The sequence below is a fragment of the Leptopilina boulardi genome, unplaced genomic scaffold (assembly GCF_019393585.1).
Source record: "Leptopilina boulardi isolate dan_hultmark-lab unplaced genomic scaffold, ZJU_Lbou_2.1 LbouV2_372, whole genome shotgun sequence".
In the NCBI taxonomy this organism is placed as follows: domain Eukaryota; kingdom Metazoa; phylum Arthropoda; class Insecta; order Hymenoptera; family Figitidae; genus Leptopilina; species Leptopilina boulardi.
In genome coordinates, this window is record NW_026137943.1 from 110,486 (window position 1) to 131,249 (window position 20,764).

General features: G+C 33.4%; 1 protein-coding gene across 1 annotated transcript in view; it reads left to right on the plus strand.

Moving 5' to 3' along the window:
* Window positions 1-20,764, plus strand: part of LOC127287630 (semaphorin-2A) — a 207,419-nt gene that overhangs the window by 76,657 nt on the left and 109,998 nt on the right. Inside the window, exon 3 of the mRNA XM_051314660.1 lies at window positions 13,121-13,250. Coding sequence (XP_051170617.1) covers window positions 13,121-13,250 — 130 coding nt within the window. The remainder of the gene's footprint in view (window positions 1-13,120; window positions 13,251-20,764) is intronic.

The following is a 20,764-nucleotide window of genomic DNA, read 5'->3' on the forward strand; positions in this document are numbered from 1 at the left end:
AAAGAGCACTTAAAAGCTAATATTTCAATTGAATTATATTGTAATTTTAATAATTTAAAATTACATCTCTTAGAGAATTGTCTAAATGTAGTTGAGAACGAAGGATCTTGTAGAGTGAATAAATAATAATCAAGTGATTGACTCGGAACATTCACTGTTCGTGGAAATTATTGATTTAACACTGTTCAATCTTCTTGCAGCTGCATTTACCCTTGTAACAATCAGTAAAATATATTTCGATAAAGAATAATAATTGACAATTATTAATAAATTTTTTTTTTTCTAACAATACTAATAGGAAAAAGATATTAAAACTCGAAGAAGTATTATCTAAGCAATATTTGTGTGCAATCTTTTTTTTTTTTTTTTTTTGTCGAACGATGGTGAATTTACGTTTGTCGAAAGACATTAAATCCGCATGAATACCCTTTAATGGTAGAAACCGTGGAAAGGACGATGTTGAGTTTTCGGAAAGCCGGATGGTCCATAGGTTCGTTTATTCGTTAGTTCTACGATGTGCTCACGTGTGGACTGAGCATTACTCACAATAATCCTATGTGTGTGTATGTGGAGGGAAATGCGGTCAGCTAGGTATGAATCTGGTTTTGGTCGTCTCTGGAGTGAACTTACCCTACCAAGTTTAAATTCAAAGTTTTATTTATACGGAGTCGTCCATTATCGTAAGCCCAGTTTTCTATATCCATGCGACCTACAACCAACACACTAGTGAATTTCCTCACTACTCACTCACTATTTTCCACATTTTCTCTGCACTTTGGAAAATTAACGTGTTAGAAAATGTTATAGTTAGCTGAAATATAATTTAGTTATTTGATAAATAATAAAGTTAGAAATTGAATTTTTTGAAATAATTCTATATATAAAAGGGTTATTTTGGAGGAATAAGGACACTGAATAGAAAAGCTATAAGTCTTTATCGGTCGCGAAATCAGATTTGAAATCCGCTTAGGCGTGGGCGTTCAAAATCATTGAAGATAATTAAACCAACGGCGTGATGGGGTGACCTTTGGTGGCAGAGAGAGAACTCGCCTGTCGGGGGGTGGCCGAAAGGTTAACGTAGTTACTCACCTCACTCACACCCCCTTTCCACGTTCCATTTCAGCGTAACGTCCCCGCGTTCTCTCTCTCTCTCTCTCCCTCTAACCATTGGCACCAAGGGCCGCCGCCTAGGCGTTTTAGTAAAATGGCCTGAAAATGCAATTATCGGCTATAGGTGTGCCGTAATGAATTGCCGGCGTTATCTGTACAGTTCAAGAGAGAAGTGTTCCTCTCTCTCTTTCTCTTGAAAATGTTCCACACCCTTTCCGATATTTTCTATATAAAAGCAAGATTACTATATCTAGGCTCTTTATACTTTGTCAATACTAGTCTACTTCAGATTAAAAGTCGAACGTAAAAGAAACCATTTCTCAAAGAATTAATGTCCTTTAGAAGGATTTCTAAGTGGCAAGTGTAATCGATTTACTGAGAGTTATACCATCTATCCTTTAGAAACTTTATCTCCCGAGATAGTTTTGTGTAGATTTTAATTATGTAAAAATGTTACCAACCCCATTTTTTCGGTAGAGACTTTTGAGAAATCTGCATACAGATATCTTGACTTCCGCCACGAAATCTTAAAATGCTGTCGAACCAACTCCAACCAACTAAAATCCGTAACTCTTCTGTTTTGGAACTATTTAAAAAGACCCAATGAATTAAAAAAAAAATAATCTACAATAATGTGATTTTCATTCAAATAACATTGCAAAGTCAGCAAATGGTGACCGATTGGATATATACAGTTGCAGAATTGGTCCACACTGTACTGTGGTTCGTTCATAGAATGGGATGCTCTTCGTCAAGCAGACGAAACTTATTTTCATGTCAGTTCCCCAAAACCCAACGATATCTCTCGCTGTTCGTATAAACCTATATATATATACTATGGACCACGCACGATTTTGCACGATCGTGGTTTTATGTTACAACCACAACAACGCGTTCTATTTCGTCTATTCGAAACGATGGTTTGCGGTAGAAATTATTAACCACAATCGTGATTGCAACATGTTTTGGATGGGCTTAAACCAATAGGGTTACGTGGTTTTCCATATACATATATATACAAAATTGAAAAAAAAAATGTAAATTTAAAAATCAAATCACATAACCTAGCTTGGAGAATGAAAAAGATAATATTTAATAATGAATAAAAAGTGATATATGAAATTTATATGGCTTGTTAAAAAATTATTTCATAATTTACATTTTCAAATATTTCCCTCTTCTCTGTCGATTTTAACATTTATTAATTTTTCTTTTTTTTAAATAAATGAACAATTTTCTCTATAATATTAAACATCCAAATATATATATATATATATAGTTCACTGATGGAGAGCTTTTTGTGTGACTAAAATTTTAATTAGAATATATAATATTATAATATATTCATATGGAAATATATTCAGTCATTTGAAAGTTTAATAAATAATGCTTATGAAAATTTAATCAGATGTTTATAATTTTGTGAAATATGAGTAATTCATTGAGTTTGAAATAATAATTTAAAAAACAAGGAGGGGGTCCTTTATGTTTATTTCATAAACATTATGCTTCCTCATTGTGTGAAGCAAAAAATTCGCTTCCTCGTGAAGGAAGCAATGAATTTGTCCAATTCAATTGATTGATTTAAAAAATTTCGAGTTAAAAATGTTTTAAATTAATTAAATTTTTTGAAAAATAAAGAAAATTTTAATTAATTTTGAGTGTAACATAAACTTTATATATACGAATCGATTCGTTTTAATGCAAGGAATACAATTATTTTATTCATCAACTTGAATTTTAAAAAAACACAAAATTTTTTAGCTAAAATATGAATTTTCGATTTTTCAATTTTTATTAATTCTCAAATTTTAAATCAAATCTATACTTTATATATACCAACCAATTCGTTTCAATGCAGGGAATAAAATTATTTCATATATAAACATGAATTTAAATAAACACATCATTTTTTAGCTAAAATGAGAATTTTTGATTTTTTAACTTTCTTTAATTCTTTAAATTTCAATCAAATCTATACTTTATATATATCAATCGATTCATCTTGACATAAAGAAGACGATTATATTATATATTACCTTAAATTTTTCGATTTAAAAATTTTTTCAATTAAAAAAAAATTTTTGGAAAAAAGACGATAAAATTTTTTTTTTTGGGTATTTTTAAAAATCCTCTCGTCATTTTTGAGAGATTAATGTGTTAAATAAGCCTACCAAATTTTATCCAAATCCATTAAAACCTGTTAAAGATATCGTGTTCACAAAAACGATCCACACACACATACACACACACACACACACACACATACACACACACATACATACATCCGGACAATTGATCAGGATCTCATATAACATGTTTCTATATAGAGGAAAATTTGTTTTCACCATTTTTAAAAAGTTTATAAACGAAAGGACTACATAGCTTCCTCCACGAGGAAGCAAAAAAATGTAAAATATTTGTTTTTAAATATATGGATTAATTTTTTTTTTCGCAAGTCATATTTAAATTTCTTATTTAATTTTATAAAAAAAAGAAGAAAACAAGGAATTTAATGTAATGAGAAAATATGATCAGTGTGGTTTTCCGAAGGCCTTTCCGAGTGCGAATTAGTCGCTTAAATCTCTCTCTCTCTCTCTCTCTCTCTGGTTTCTGATCCGCCTCTCTGAATTTAATTACAATTAATAATCTCTCGGCTCGACATCGTACGGAGACGAGACCTTGGGAACTGGCACACAGCAGAGGATTACTTTACGGTCCGCTTGATATCCAGGAAGGGGTGAATTTTAAACTACTGGTCACAATGTATACAAATCTTTCTCCTTCAACATACGATTAATTTTAACATTATTTTTTTCTTTTTTTTTAAATAATTTTTAAATATAATTTTTTAAACAATTTTTAAAAATTTAGTTTCAACATAAAATGATATTTGATTTGTTTCTGTAAGAAGAAATTTTGAAATGATCATTGCATATATGTAAGTGGCTCTTAAAAATTCCTGGGCTTTTAACCCCTTAAGACGATATTGCAGAAAAGATCTGAGAAACGTGAATGTTTGCTTCGATTTGAAAGCGAAGTGAAATCGACCGAAAGGCAAACGTTTACTTTACTAGTCAGTGAAAATTGCCATTCTATATATATATATATATATATATATATAAAATTCTCTCTAAAATTCACGATTATGGAATGCTTTTCATTTCTTAATTTAAATTGAACACACGAGAATTTGCATATTTGAATAATTAAAATTTCTGAAAATTTTAGTAACTTATCAATATTTTAATAAATTTTTGATAAATGATTTTATTAATAACTGAATAAGAGACAATTGGAAATTATTTTAAAAGCTTTTAAACAAAAAAAAAATAATTGATATCACTATGTGGGACAATTGAATTAAACACACGAATCTGTAAATTTAATAAGTGAAATACTTTTTGGAGCAAAAATTATAATTCAGAGACAAGAGCTCATTTATTAGGACATTTTTAAATAGTTAAAATAAAATTAATACTTGAATTTTGAAATGTTAATTATCAATTTGAAGAAAGATTTTATAAGAATCGTAAAACGGTTACCGATTTCTTCAGTGAAACACTAGTTAACAGGAAATTATCCAACATTTTTTGGATTAAAAGATCAATTTTTTTTTGTTCAGTGTAATGAATACTCATTTATTCAACAATGAAAGCTAAAAGCTCTTTTTTGCTAGAAAAGTCAATTTAGTGATAAAGTCAATATCTATACTATGTCACTTATCTATGTCACAAAAAATATGAGAGATTGATAGTGAGTAACAGCAACTAACACTCAATGTCAGTTAGCACTCTCCACAAATTGATGAACTACTCTCTCTCTCTCTCTCTCTCTCTCTCTCTCTCTCTCTCTCTCTCTCTCTCTCTCTCTCTCTCTCTCTCTCTCTCTCTCTCTCTTTCAAAGCAAGAGAATTTTCATAACTGACACGTTAACGCAGAAATGACGGAGTTTTATCCTACATATATATATACCATATATATACTCAGAGCATTCTCGAATCAAAAAGGTATTCCCGTAGGGCAAAAGCGAAGTTGGTTCCGTAATGCGAAAATAACGGTCGGGGGGGATGAATCATGGTACAGCATACCCTTGGGCACTTAAGAGCTGCCCGCTTGGTCTGCTTGGTCTGAATCGACAATAATTGCAGAAAAATCGATCCGCTAGAGCAGAAAAGGAAATTCCCATCATCATTCTCATTCTCCTCTTCTCTTTGAGCTTTTAGATGAATTTTCGATTTTCATCTTTGACACTCGAACTCTTAAGTCGATGCACTCGTAAATCTATTTTCTCTCCTATTTGTTCGCAATAATTATTTAACCGAGATTATCAAAACTGATTGAAAACTCAACAGTCAAAAACAAGTTGTAGGCAAATTAAAATTTAAAAATGCAAATTCCTTCATTAAATGAGAAAATAGATGTAAAATTCTAAATTAGTATCCTCTTTCAGGATTCTAGGTAATTTTCCACCGAACCAATCATTACAAGAAGATAAAATTTTCTCCTCATTTCAATTGTATATATCAAGAACGTATTTGAGATCTGCGTTTGAGTTCGTTTTTCTCACTTCTTCTTTTTTTCTTTCTTTCCATTCTGCATAGTAAATTTAAAATCGATTCTCGTGGAAATTGGCAATACGTGAAGAGAAAAGCAATGTTCTGTTTTCAGCGCACTCCTCATGTCTGTAAAACTATCTGTTGAAAGCGTTTCACATTTAATTCTCACCAGTCAACCTGTCGCCATAAGGAGGGGGTTTGTGATGGCAAAATAGAAATGAACCTATTGCCATAGTACGGAGAACGTCCATTATATAGTCCAACATTAACTGCATCATTAACGAATTACGAGGCACAATAAAGGCGAAATAAACGGAGCAGTATAAAAAGATTTATGGGCAACTTTGGGTGTGGGTCTTTCTTACACTCGACGCGCAGTCACCGATAAGTTTATAGTCATGTTGACTATTTGTACTTTACTCTTGTAAGAGAGAAAGTAGGGAAACAGAAAGTCATGAGAATGAGAGAAGGTAGAAAATTCCACAGGGACTCAAGTCGTTATCGACGTTTAAAATTGCAAGGAATCTCACCACAACGAATACCAAACTCTTATGAGTTGCTGACAACGATAAAGCGGTTACCATCGATTCTAAATTTTTATATCAACTTTTAGTTTTTCACATATACGTACCCTTTTGCCACGAATCGTTTTGAGACGGAACGAAAAAAAGAATACGACTTTGTATGTCGTCAGTGGAGCATTAAAAAACCTTTGTGAAAAGCATTTCCGATTACTGAATGCTGTTACGACCCTAAAGTGCAATATAAAAATCCCAATAGAAGCTTTGTTTATTGTCATACTGGGACCAAAAAAATAGTTTCGTTGCGACAAATACTAATTTTCTCCAACTATTCTTTTTCATTTCTATTTTATGTTTATTGCGAAAAGTTGCTCCATTAGTCTAAATGAAGAAAAATTAAACTCACAGCAGTAAAACATTTTTTTTTAAGGTCTTTTTTAAGGTTTTCATTATTTCCTGATATTGACAATCTTATTTATTAATAATTTATATATATTTACTTGAAATAAAAACTGTCCTTGGACAATTCTAATTTTATTTTTCTTCTTTTTTTTCTGTATCGCAAAAATGCAATTTTCCTGCCAACTCTGCAGCAACGGGATTAGCAACACCGCGGGAAGAAGAATAGCCAATAATATTTTTTCATTAAGCAGCGAGCTGGATTACTGCGTCTATTGAGACCAGGCAACGAAAGAATCAAATTATATTCCCAGTGCAATCAACTTTGCGCGAGGCAAAAAGGAATCATAGAAAAGAAGTAGGAGAGAGAGAGAGAAAGAGACTTGTATACAAGTCACCCGAATTGCCACCGCAAACCTGGACTCGATTTATTTTAGCTGTATGTATATATCTTCGTAATTTCTTCTCTTTTCTTTTACTCTCACTTGCTTTTTCGAGTTACTCATCCACTCCATGAAATACTTTACTTGAGCTAGATTACCGGAGCATTTGTAAATAAAATTCTCCTCTTGCCGTATATTTGGCCTCTCATCGTTCGTAAATTCTCCTGGGGTGGGGGGGGGGGTTGGAGAAAATTGGAACTGTAATTATTTTTCTTTGGCCCTTGGAATTTCACTTTCGAATCGCCACACTGCAAAGAGATTTCATCCAAAGTTTATCTTACCACTTCTCCCAAGAAGTTCGTTCTTTGCATTTTTTTTTTGTGTCCTCCGCATGAATCAAAAAGAAGGAAAAAAAAAACTGTTAACTCATTTCTCTCATTGGAATAACCCTGTGATTTTTCTTCATCTTCAAATTCTATCTTCGCTTGTAATAAATCTTGAACAAACTTTCTTCCCAAGAATTATTCAACAAGCTACCAAGGGATAAATTATTTTCTCTTTCAAAATGAAGTGAATCTGAATGTTGCTTCCTTTTAGATATGTAATTGAAAAATATTAATGTACAGATTTTTTTTTTGTAAATAATTGTTTAGGATTCAAGGTCAAAGATCAAACATAACCTCAAAATTCAAGGTCAGAAATCAAACATAACCTCAAAATTCTAGGGCATAGGTTTTTAGAATTCAAGTTCTTAGTTCAAACATAACCTCAAAATTCAAGAACATAGGTCAAGGAACCGTTGGGTTTGAGACTATGACCAACAAACATAACTTTAAATTCCCCTAACCGAGAAACGAACATAACCTCAAAATTTAGATAAAATTTTAATACATTCTTTTGTTTTATAAATAACATAATTATTAAACATGCAAAATAATTATTTATTTTTACGTCAAGTTGACGTGACATGACAATTAATAAAATAATGATGATAACATCCTTTTTTTGGGGGGGGGCGGGGGGGTGATTGTGTTGGAGAAAATTCGAAATGAACGTTTGTCGCGTTACGCCTCTCACCAATGTAAAATCGCATCACGAAGGCGGTAAACGCAATGTTCCACGTAATTTCGTTACCACGTAGTTGTCTGGCAGAGAGTACACTCTCAGGCTTCCAGCGCGTGCACTTGCCCATTATCACTGAAAGCACGGCACTCTCGATTATCGTGACTTTGTCGCCAGCGTAGAACTGAAAACGCGCCTCAATGACTACCGCGCGCTCTCCAGTCAACCCTCGTACGTGTTCAACTGTATAAGATTCTACTTGACGCAAGAATCAAGGGCCAAATAAAAATATATCCTTTAAAAAAAAAAATAAAATAATAAATTCATACTTTATTACTTTTTTTTTTCCACAACTACTTTACAGCTAACAAATGCATTTTCTATTGAAATATTTAATAATAATTTTCGCAAATTTAATTAAAATTGCAAAAGTAAAAAAAAAAGAAAAAAATTTAAATAGACGGAAAATAAAACCAAAAAAATTACTTTCATATACATCCTTTTGATGCAAATTCAGAAAAGCGTTATACGAGCTCCTGTTTTTGCCAGACAGTTTTTTTTTCCTTTACATCATTCATATATGGTACAAATGGTAGACGCAAGCTGCTTTTAGGGACTTCAAAGAGTTGACCACCTTACCCTTTATTTTCCGTATTTCTCTTGTCTTCTCGTCATCATTACGCTAGACGACGCGTACGCATATATATATATATATATATATATATATATATACGTGTATGTATATGTGTGTGGGTTATAAACCGCGAAATGTCAGTCTACCTTGCGTCTCAAATGAGACAAGGCAGTTTCATCTTAGGCAAAACTTGATAAACTTCTACAAAGGACAACCTATTACATATATTGTGGTGTAGACTTTCGTAACCGCAGTATTGTGTTTGTTGCAACAACATTTCTCACGGGAATCAGAACTTTAGAAATTTGCAGAAATAATTTTTTCTTTGTTGAAAAAAAAAAAATTAGAAAACAAAAAAAAATATAACAATAATATTAATAAATATATACAAAAAAAAGTACATGTATGATATACCTATATGATACCACAGATAAATGTAAATGAATGACCTACAAATGTCCTTGACTTGACCTTCAAATGACCTTGAATGTCCTTGATTTGATGAAGTTAAAGTAACCTTAAAATATCCTTGACTTGACTTTCAAATGACCTTTACTTAACCTTGAAATGTCCTTGCCTTGACCTTTAAATGACCTTGAATGACATTCAAATGGAATGTCCTTGACTTGACCTTCAAATGACCTTTACTTAACCTTCAAATGTCCTTGTCTTGACCTTGAATTACCTTGAATAACCTTTAAATGACCTTGAAGGACTTTCAAATGACCTTGATTTGCCCTTGAAATGTCTTTGACTTTACTTTAAATATCCTTGATTTGATAAAGCTGAAGAAACCTTAAAATGTCCTTGACTTGGCCTTCAAATGACCTTTATGTAACTTTAAATGTCCTTGTCTTGACCTGTAAATAACCTTGAATGACCTTGATTTGACCTTTAAATGACCTATACTTAACCTTAAAATGTCCTTGACTTGACCTTCAAATGACCTTTACGTAACCTTAAAGTAACCTTGAATGTCCTTGACTTAACCTTGGAACCGACGTTGACCACTAAATAACCTTCACTTAACCTTGAATGACCTTGACCTTGACTTGACCTTGGAACCGACGTTGACCACTAAATAACCTTCATTTAACCTTGAATGTCCTTGACCTTGACTTGACCTTGGAACCGACGTTGACCCCTAAATAACCATCACTTAACCTTGAATGTCCTTGACTTGACCTTGAAATCGACGTTGACCTCTAAATGATCTTTACTTAACCTTGAATATCCTTGACTTGACCTTGAAATCGACGTTTCTGTCAATTTCTCAAGAAATTTTTGTTCCATCAGTAACCATCATTGATATATTTTTATCAATTGATTTTCAATGTTTTAAGAGGGAAGCTGTTCAATTCCATATATATCTAAGGAGATCAAGAATAATGTATCACCAATCTCTTTAACTTATAAAATTTAGATCAATGTTTTCTGATCCATAGTTAGAAAGCTCAGAGAAGAAAAAAATCGAGAACAAAGATTTGTTGGTACTAAGAGAAAGAGAGAGAGAGAGCAGAGGGTGAACGTTTGTTAGGATTTGTCATTTTCGATAAAGACGAGCCTCGAAGTACGAGGGTTAAATCCTGAAGCAGGAACGATGTCTCGTTTGGTTGGCTCACAGAAGCGGACTTTCGTGGACCCTTGGTCGTCTAGAATCGAGATTATAAATATTGATCCTGAGCGTCCTTCAGTATGGAGTGCACTCGAGGGTTCCTCTTGTCCCGCATTTCTATACTCCCACGAGTCAAGGGCGTTCTTCGAGGCAAAATTGAAATCCAAGAGGCTTCTCTTCTTCAGTTTGATACGTAAGGATAAAAAATCTTCAAGGAATTACAGAAATGAGACACCCTCGTTTCTTTTATCTCTCGTGTGATACTTTCAATTACATCTAAAAAAAAAAAAAGTTTCCACATTTTTTTCCCCGTCCCATTGAATTTCTTTAATGGATTAATAAATTTTTGTTTTCATTGAATTATTAGGACTTTTATAGAGAGAGAGAGAGATTAAAAAAATCTTTGTATAAGGAAAACAAAAAAGGAAACTTGTAAAAGTAAATTGAATTCTAACCGATCGATAATGTCGTTACTTGGAAGGAGAGTGTATTTTCGGTTGACGGAATTCTGTCTGCTCTTGAGTGAGAGAGGCAGATAGCAGTGGCGAAGTAATTGGTAAATGAGTCAAGCTGGGCGAATCGCTTGAGGCAGCAATAGCCACTTAGCCACATTGCAACGGGCATTAGCGGTAAACGAATTAACGAGAGCTCGGTTAAACCAAGTTAGCAAGAGTGCAATGGCGATGGCAAGGCTCGAAGGACGAATGGGAAGCCTCTAAGATCAGTGATCGTCAAGTTAAGCCGACTTGGAGTGGAGGTTGAATTAGCAGTTCAAGCTTCTAGCCGGGTATCATGGGTCCTTCGTTCTTGTCCTCCTTCTACGCGACCCACCGAGTTTCGTTAATCAAGCCACCCTAGCGTAATGTCTCTACTCACACGATATTCTCTTCTATCGCTTCTCTTCATCCTCTCTCTTCCACTAATCATCCTGTCCATCTCCAAAATAATGCAATTCATGAAGTCGACGAATCCGCTTACTTCCAGAATGACGCCTTTCCCTTTTCGGAGAAAATCCCATTCAGACTTGTTTCTTACTAATGGCTGCCACAACTGATTTTTGCGAATTGTTATGTTTCACCCCCAAAAAAGTACAACACAAATTGGGTTCTTTGAGTATAATTGGAATCTATATTATTAAATTTCCTTGTTTTTTGCATCAATTTGGAACTGTATTTCAATTCTAATTTGATTGTAAATCTTATTGGAATTACGTTTACAAAATCTGCTATTTTTGATAGTGTTCAAAATAGATTTCTTAAATCCACTCTCAATCGAGACCTACAAATATAACAAGAAAGTAAGGAAGACTGATACTAGATGAGAAATCAAATTCAAGAAACCCTACTCTTACTCCAAGCACTTAGTCAAACAATCGAAATTGACTTCGAAGCGGTATTGGAAATGGTACTGTACTTGCCAAGTAATATGACTTTTTCAAATACCAAAAACTATCAAAAAAACAAAATTTTACATAAAAATAAATTAAATCCTTTAAAAATTAATAATTTACCTAAACGAAAATTAAAAGAGAATGCTTTTTTGATGATGCATAAAACAATAGAAATGCAATTAACGTCTTTAAAATATTCACTGGGAAGGGTTTTTTAAATATATATATATAGAATTCATGGAAAATTGATTGTAATCATATTTAAGTAAAACATCGTCTTAGCTAAGATGAAATTATTTTTTTAATGAGCTCTTAAACAACTTTAGCAAGTTTCAAAGAGAGCCAACATTTTAGGTGAAATAAACTTTCTAGGCGTTAAATTATTTCATCATCTTCAGTCTCTACTTTTCCCTTAGTTATGAAGTAGAAGAGACACACTTTACGATTCTCTGCTACCTGGCTTAAGAGATGGACAACTTTTCACGGAATTATTTACCCTGCGTTTCGGTCTTAGTGACGCCAAGTTCTTAAGTGCTGCTTCTTGATAGTAATTATTGTTTCAAAACTACCACTGAATTTCGTCTCCTTTTTCATTATGGTGAAAATTTTATTTTTTGTTCAAAAAAATCAATAATCGATATTTCAATTTCTTTAATTGTTATAATGAATTTAATTATAATTTTCGTGACAAATTTATTTTAAAAGTTTAATTCTAATTAACAAAAATATTCAAATTTCGTATTACACGTCATTTTGGTAGTTTCATTGAGTCTGAGAATTCACCTAGATCACTGTTGTGTATTTCGCAAACTATTTAAGCTAGCGAGTCTGCTAAAGTTACATCATTAAGGATTCCACAACTCTGTGCAACACTGACTTCATTTTACATGTTTGTATTATAAAATTCACTATTTTTAAACTTCTTTAATTTGTATTAGAAATTTTTTTTTTTTTTATTCAAAATATATTTTTATTAGCAAAAATTCACATTCTTCTTTTATTTAGAAGAATGTCAATTCTAATTGTGAAAAATTGTCCAACTTTGACTTATTGACCCGAAAGTTTTGTCTGACCGCGATAAGGCTGACCAAACAAATGACATGTGTTTTCTGAAACCTTATCTTAAAACTTCCAAGGCAACTCTTGGAATCCCACTTTTCTTTAGTATCAGAAATTCTGACAAATCTCGATTGTTATGGGAGTAACTTTCTATTTCAGACAAATATTTTTCCAAGAACACTTTCAATATTGAGCAAAAAAAAAGAAAAAAAAAGTTTTGGAAAGTGATTTAAAACTTTTTTTTCCCCTTATATAAATAATAATGTTTATGGGTAATTGGATTAAAAGGGAGAATTCGTAAACTACACTAAATATGAAAATTCAATTTATCTGTAAAATATGTATTTTTCAAAAAAATTTTTAAAAAATTTTGTTTTGTTTGTTTACAGTTCGCGAGTGTTAGTGCAATGGATAACGTGAAAGATTGGCAGTCATTTAGGAGGACCTTCATTCTATTTTGGCTGTTTGTTTTTACGGTTGGAGCATCAGCGGCTGGTACACTGGAAAAGCTACATGAAGGTAAGTAAAACTCTTTGCTCGAAAGTATGAAAGTTTCATCGTAAACTCGAAAACCTCGAGGACGTGGATATTATTTACCCTTTCGTTCTGTCTTTCACTTTTGTGAAATTCAACGCGGTAAACTTGTACACACAATGCTACATCCTGTACAAAAATCCGCGAAAGAAAATTACTGAAATTCATATATATATATAGAAGAATAGTGTCTCTTTTTAAACGGATGGGGAACAAGTGGAAAAACTTGTAAAAAAGAGTCGTATGTCACATTTTTTTTTTTTTTTTTTTTGCAAAGAGCACTTTTCTTCGCTTCGCGAAATTAGTTTCGGGACTTTGATGATCTTTTCTTCTTAGCGACTCTCGTATTTTAGAAACATGACGCAAATCTGTAAAGTTCTGTCGCCTGGAAAAGGGCACTCGCGCTGTTACCTAAAAGACTTTTGGCTTGAATTCAATTTTACAATGGGGAAAATTTTCTAGTCCTTGAATTTGGAAAATATTTTTTAAAAAAACAGAGGGAAAGGTTTAAATACATTTTTGATCAAATCAGAAATTCTTGTTTATTATGTTAATTAAAGTACGAAACAGTAGATCTAGAAAATATGGAAACTGCTCTTGACAGAAGTCAGAATTCAGCTATATACCCTATGACAATCATAAATTCGATTAACATAACAAAGCATCGTTCTGAATAGGGTCATTCGGATTTTGAAATTAATCACGCCTCGCCACGCCGCAGATCAGTATTCCGAATCAGCTCCTTTATAATCCATATACCCATGGTTATCATCGATATTAAAATGAATTAATTTGATAATAATATTATGATATCATGACATTTGCAAATTTCATTTTATCTTCTAATTGTTGAAAAATAAATTTATAAATTAATTCATAATAAATCACACTTTTTTTGGAAAATTATCAAAATGACATGAAATATTTGCCATATAATAAAATTAGCCATAGAATCGATACAGATAAGTAAAAAAAGTTTCTATCGACATTGAGTGTATCTGATAGATAAAGTTGTATATATATATATCTGAAGCATCCTTCCGACCGATAGGTTACTATACCGTCGTCTCTCTCCTCTCTCTCTCTTATGTGTGAGTACCTATACTGAACATTGAGTTTCTCTCTAAAGTAAAATCCAGTGGGGCAAACAGCGCTGCAACTTCCGACTGAATAAGCTTTACCTCACTTCCGCTCTCTGGACGATGTAGTCTTTGACGAAATACATACGCTTTTCCTTGTCCACTTCGGCCAATGACATTTTGCCATATACCCATGTCTCTCATATATAAATTCTTTAAGAACTCTCGATGTACTTTTTTCCAACAACACAAGGAGTAGTACGTTTCCTGTTCACTGACCGATCGCTCCTTAACTTCTTTTATTTAATTTTATAGCACGACGATTGAAATCACATTAACGTGCCACTCAACGCTCAACTTCTTTCTACAATTGATCTTTCTTTCTATCTTGATATCAAAGACCTTTTCTTTCTATTTACTTATTGAGTTAATGAACCAGATTTCACATTTTTCAAATGATATCTGTAGAAAAAATAATTAAATACAATGTAGTTTGCTGATGTTCCCGACAGAGTGCGCCAATTGTGGTTCTTTTTTTCACTCTTCACTTCCACATAGTTTATGCTCGAAATATTAAACTTTTATTCCTACAGTTCCTCACTTTATGTGTATACTATATATATTATGCATAACTTTTTTTTTAAAAGAATCAGGCTCAAGTTAAATCTAAAGTCACGGTATTTAAAACCCAAAGAAAGTAAGTTAAAGTACTGCAGTCTCGTAGTTTTGCCGCATGGAGCAATAAACGCTTTGTATGTGTCTTCCAGTTTCCAGCAGCCAACTTCCGGTTTCCGGAAGGTTTCCGGCTTACGCGGTCCATGAAAAATTGTATTCGTCTTGGAGAACGTTTCCTTACAATGACGCTTTCGTTTTTCTTTCTTTCATTCTATCTCTCTCTCAATCTATTTTCATCCTTTTACAAAGTTTTCCCTTAGCCTTTTCCATTCATCATCTAAGAAAACCAAAATCTCGACATTTGTTGAAATCTTCATTCTAACCTCTGCTGCTGCTCTATTCAACATTTCTGTTGTTTTTTTTTTGCTCTTTATTTCTGACATCTCACTATTTTTCCCATCCTCCATTTTTTTTCTAGTCCCATTTTCACGTGCCGGCACTCAATTCGATTTGATTTGTATGATGGGAATACACGAAAGTAGAAAAATTCTTAGACATGTACATTTTACGTAGATGATAAAAATGTACTTCCTACTGAAAGAAACAGGCGCGCATAGATACTATACTAACAGGAGAAAAGGGTGGGGGGGACGGGGGTGCTTTATCGTTACGACGTGCGGTTATGTTGCATCCGATGTTTAAGCGCCATCACTACCGGCCTTATATAGCCCCAGGACTATATCATGAGAAAAGTTTACAAGGTATTATACGTGGGCATGTATCCTCCAACGACCGCGGCGTGACTTATCAGAAGCGAAAAATATCCACCTTCTCATAAGGTTCTATATACTGGCCCACCCTTCACCGCCCTTATACACTGGTCTGTAAATCTCCGAGCTTCCGTTTATGAATAGAGCGTTCACATTGGCTTATTACAGCTCTCTTTTACACGTTTTTTTTTCCTTTTTCCCCTAATAGGCCTAATGTTTACCAAAAAAAAGGTAAATTTAATTCCTACAAAAAAAATTATTAGGTTGAATACTGGGCTAAATTTTTCAACACGAAATAAGGAATCCATAAGAACAGCTATCTAAAGCTACATAATTATTTTAAACATAACTTATATTTTATCATTTTCTATTGTACTGGACTAACTTTTTCAACTCGAGATCGGTAATCCATAAAAAGTTATTAGGTTGAAAACTGGGCTATCTTTTTCAACCCGATATCGGGAATCCAAAAATTGGATATTTTAAATTAGAATATTCTAGAAATATCCTAATTTTTGTCAAAATATTCGATTGCTGTATCTTAATTAATTAAAAAAAGTTCGAAATTCTTAAATCCGCGATCGCTTAAATCTTAAAAAAAAAGTAATTTCTTTTTAAAATTTTAAAACGAAAATAAAAATTGTTTAAAGTGAATGTAGCTTCATATCGCTAAGTAACGGAATCTTGATAGTGCTGTTGCTATTCGTAATCCCGTTGACTCCGATAGAAACTTTACGTCGACCATTTCATTTTCTTGTTTGACTTTTTTTTTTATTATAATTCGACTTCTTTTTTATTATTAACAACAAAATAGTCTTTTCCAATTCTCATGTTTGTTTATAATTAAAAAAAAAATTCGCAGTGTAGACGCTTTTGAATAATCAATCTACTTTTAATAAGCCAGACAGACGAGATTTAAATTTGGAAATATTTATTACACTCCAAATGGATCAAGCGACGAGTCGACCGTGACCATTTTAAATTTAAAATTAATTTGCAACCCAAGGGTCAATTAGAAAATATCTTCTAAATATAGTGACCAACTAAAATTTAAATCCCTTTCATCTAGAATTTAAATTTAAATTGAATAAGCAATTAATAGTTTTTTTTTATTTGGATCTCAAAAAAGTGCATTATCACTCCATGTCTCTAAAGAGATATATCATTATCGATTAGGCATTATATGTCCTGATGACATAATAAGTGACGTTCTTTTGAGTAAGTTGTGATCTCTCTTTTCATGATTCTTCCAATCGTGACGCAGCGCGAACGAGAATTCAAAGATCATCATCATCATCAAAGTATGTAAATGACAGATATCTGGATGGAAAACACATTTATTGGAAAGAAAAAAGGGGATCAAAACGAGAGGGAGGGATAGATAAAATTAGAAAAAAAAGAGAGGTCACACGGGACGACACGGCAGGGACTCTCCTTTCAGTTTTGTGCAACGAGTGGAAATTGAAACAGCTAACCGCGTTGGGGTTGAACTGAATAGGGTGGTGGCCCGCGCAAAGGAAGAGGCCACGTCGAGTTTTAGAGTAGGGGAAACTGCAGAAAGAGACAGACACACACGAGAGGGAGAGATTCAATCAAACGAACGCATATAAATGAGTCGTTTCAGAGTAAAACTGAATTATATGCCGTCTCTTATGCATACTTCCATCTCTTGTACACACATACATATACCTGCAGGAAAGGTCCTTGTCAACGGATTTAAATGAACTGCCAAGCTTACACACCCTCTTAATCGACCTCTCAACTGTCGAAATAGAAATGTTCATATTCGATACATATTTATTTTAATTCCACATGAAAAATTGACACAACCGTACAAACATGAAATTTAATTGTAAAATTTGTTCCTCCTAATAACTTGATTTATTTTTTCTCTTCCAGAATAATAAAATCAATGTCAATAAATAAAAAAAAACAAATCATTTTATTGCAAATATATTTAATCTCGGAAGAAAATCATTTATTTTAATCAACTTGATCAAACAGTATCTTGAATAGAGGACGGTTAAAGTCAGAAAAGGGGAGAAATTAAATAACCAAACTTTTCTCTGGCTGAAGTAGTTATAGTTTGAAAAGAAAGAAAAGAACAAACGGTTGTCAAGAAGAACCAGTAAATCTGGTGGTAGTGGGTAGCCCGCAAGAAATCGCAAGACAAACGTGACTTGGTCCGTCACTTTACGGTTCTTTGTTCCACACTGGCACTCCTTCAACAAATTTTAAACTTTCTTCTCTCTTTCTCTTTATTTTCAGCTGCTCAACTTTCCACAAATTTCCCTGTCCCGCGTCTTCTTTTGCCTCTAGTGGCCCACCTTAGTTTCTTCTTTGCCGCACTCTTTTCATAAAACCAGTGGCAAAAAAAGTTGAAGCTAAATTATTTTGTCAAGTTTCCTTTAGCCAAGTTTCTTCATTATGCCAATGACCGATGTGTCGTGTCACGTACCCAAGAGCCTATAGAATGCAGTTCCTCTGACCTGACCCCATCGTTGATAAATTGCCAAAAAATTACAAAAGTTCATTGCATTGCTATACGGAAATAGTACAGATTGTGAAAATATATATTTTTTTCCGTCATTGCGACGCAATTTTAGCACCTACAAAATAGTTTTATTACATAAGATCGGTAATCCATAAAAGATTATTAGGTTGAAAACTGGGCTAAATTTTTCAACCTAAAGCTACTTAAATCATTTGGTATTGTACAGTTACTGGACAAAGTTTTTCAACTCAAGATCGGTAATGTAATGTAAAATGTTATTCGGTTGAATACTGAGCTAAATTTTTCAACTCGATAGCGAGAATCCAAAAATAGATATTTTAAATTAGAATTAAAACTTCTAAATTAAATAATCCGTTATAATATCCACATAATTGATCGAACTAGCGGACTCAAAGAGTCGCCAAAAGTCACTTTGTGAATTAAGTGATATGAAAATTGCAAATAATAGAATTAAAACAATTTTTTCCAAGTTAAAAAAAAATAAAATTTTCACTCGAATTGACAAATGTAAAGGAATTGAGTAGGCAAAATGAGATTAGCGAAACCAGAGGAAGAACATTCGTTTCCAATAGAGCGATGTTACGTAACCAGCAAAAACCCCGGATCGAACTTTACGAACTGACCGTTTATTCCAGTAGCTTTTGGATGGCATGGTGGCCGAGGTACGGCTAATTACTTCAGCCAACCGTTCGTGAAAAATGCACTACTAGCCGAATCCCCTAAAACGGAATGTATAATAAACGCGAATTGGATGGCGAATCGTCGATGGTACGCGGTCGCTCAACGAACGTCACTGTAATCATTCGTAATGCGGATAATGGTTTTGAAGCGCATCGACAATCAGCTATATAATTACAAGGCCTCGCCCACCAATTAAATTGCATTAATCGACAAGCGTCTCTACTAATGTTCTTCCCACTGTCCCCTGAACTATTGACCTCAGTTCCAAATTTAAAGCTCATACATTTTGCACATCATCATCAAATATTGATATTAGAATTGTTTCACAAATTCTCCTCTTTCACTCTATTTTCACATCGATATCTCTCGATAATTATCCGTTTTTTGTATTGATAAAAAAAATTTGATTACATAAAAATTGCTGAAATCAAGTTTCATAAGTTAATTCTTTTATGATGATAAAAGTTAGGTGAATGGGTATGTAGTATTTCATGTTTTGAATGGAAAATCGCTTTAAACGTTACAAAAACAGTTAATATTCCACGCTTCAGTTTTACTTAATGATAGCGGAAGATGTGGAAATTGTTAAAGCCTCGATAAAGCCACAATGTGGATCCGTTTACGGTGGTAAAATGTGTGAGTATGGGTGTCGCGACCATAAAAGAATGTTGGAATCCACATACAGGTAGAGCAACGTATGTCGTTATTGCTATAGCCACGTAAAAGTGTTCTAGGTGTATAGATATATATGTTTATGTGGAGAAGTACCGCGTTGTAGGAGAAATGACTACGTACTGCTATTTTCCAGAGAACGAGTCAAGCACACTCCTGTAATCCCAATGGCCACTTCGTTCACAGTGATCTTCGTTTAACAGGTACCTGCCCTGCAATTGTTATAGTTCCCGCCAAAGAAGAGATCCCTTTGCCATATTGCAAACCATCTGTGACACATTCAGTACTCAATTATTTTTAATCTTTTTTTTCGAAAAAATGTCCCACTTTAAAACAGTGATTTTTATTTTCAAAGTATTTCTAATTTTGAAAATCTTTTGATTGTTAAAACCTGAATCATAGATATCATTTTTATATTGAAATCAGTTAGAAAGTAGAAGTAAATAATAGTTTTATTGTAAGCCCTGAACTTGAAAAGTACTTAGTGACATACGTGATCTCCTTTAAAAGATATCCCTCAGGTGAGGGAGTGAAAAATTCATTATACCAATATTCAACAAATTCTTCATGACAAAGTAGAGTACGGTTGGATGATCATAAAGGGAGAGTTGGGCCAAGCTAGACCAGGCCAGGTGTCAGTATAATCGAGAGCTTTCTCGTCATCAAAGTGTTGGAGTAGGCAGGCAGCCCTCGTTAAGGCAAAAACGCGAGAGATGATGGATGGATACTAAATTGCATTAATTAAATCCAGCGTGACACCCTCAGCCTGCTTGGTATCACTCGACGATGCTTGGATTGGCTCCGATCGAGGCGAGTGCCGCTAAGCGGGGTGCAGGTCACTTTGATGATTACAAACCCCCATTCTCCTCAGCAATCTTCCTTCCACCAACTCTCACCCTTTCTTTACTTCATGACAAACATGTCTTTTCCAAGAAAGCCAACAAGAATTCTACGGATTATAATTATAAATATCTCAAATTTAAGGTACTAGAAAAAAATAAATCTTCTAATTGATCTCCCATTATCGACTTGTTTGACAACAAAAAAGAAACGCAAATGATTTCACAAATTTTTATCAGGCGTGAAATCTCTGGATCCTTATCGATGATGAAGTTAGATATTCTATTCTCCAAGAGGTATGGTATTTTAAAGCACACGCGATCTCAC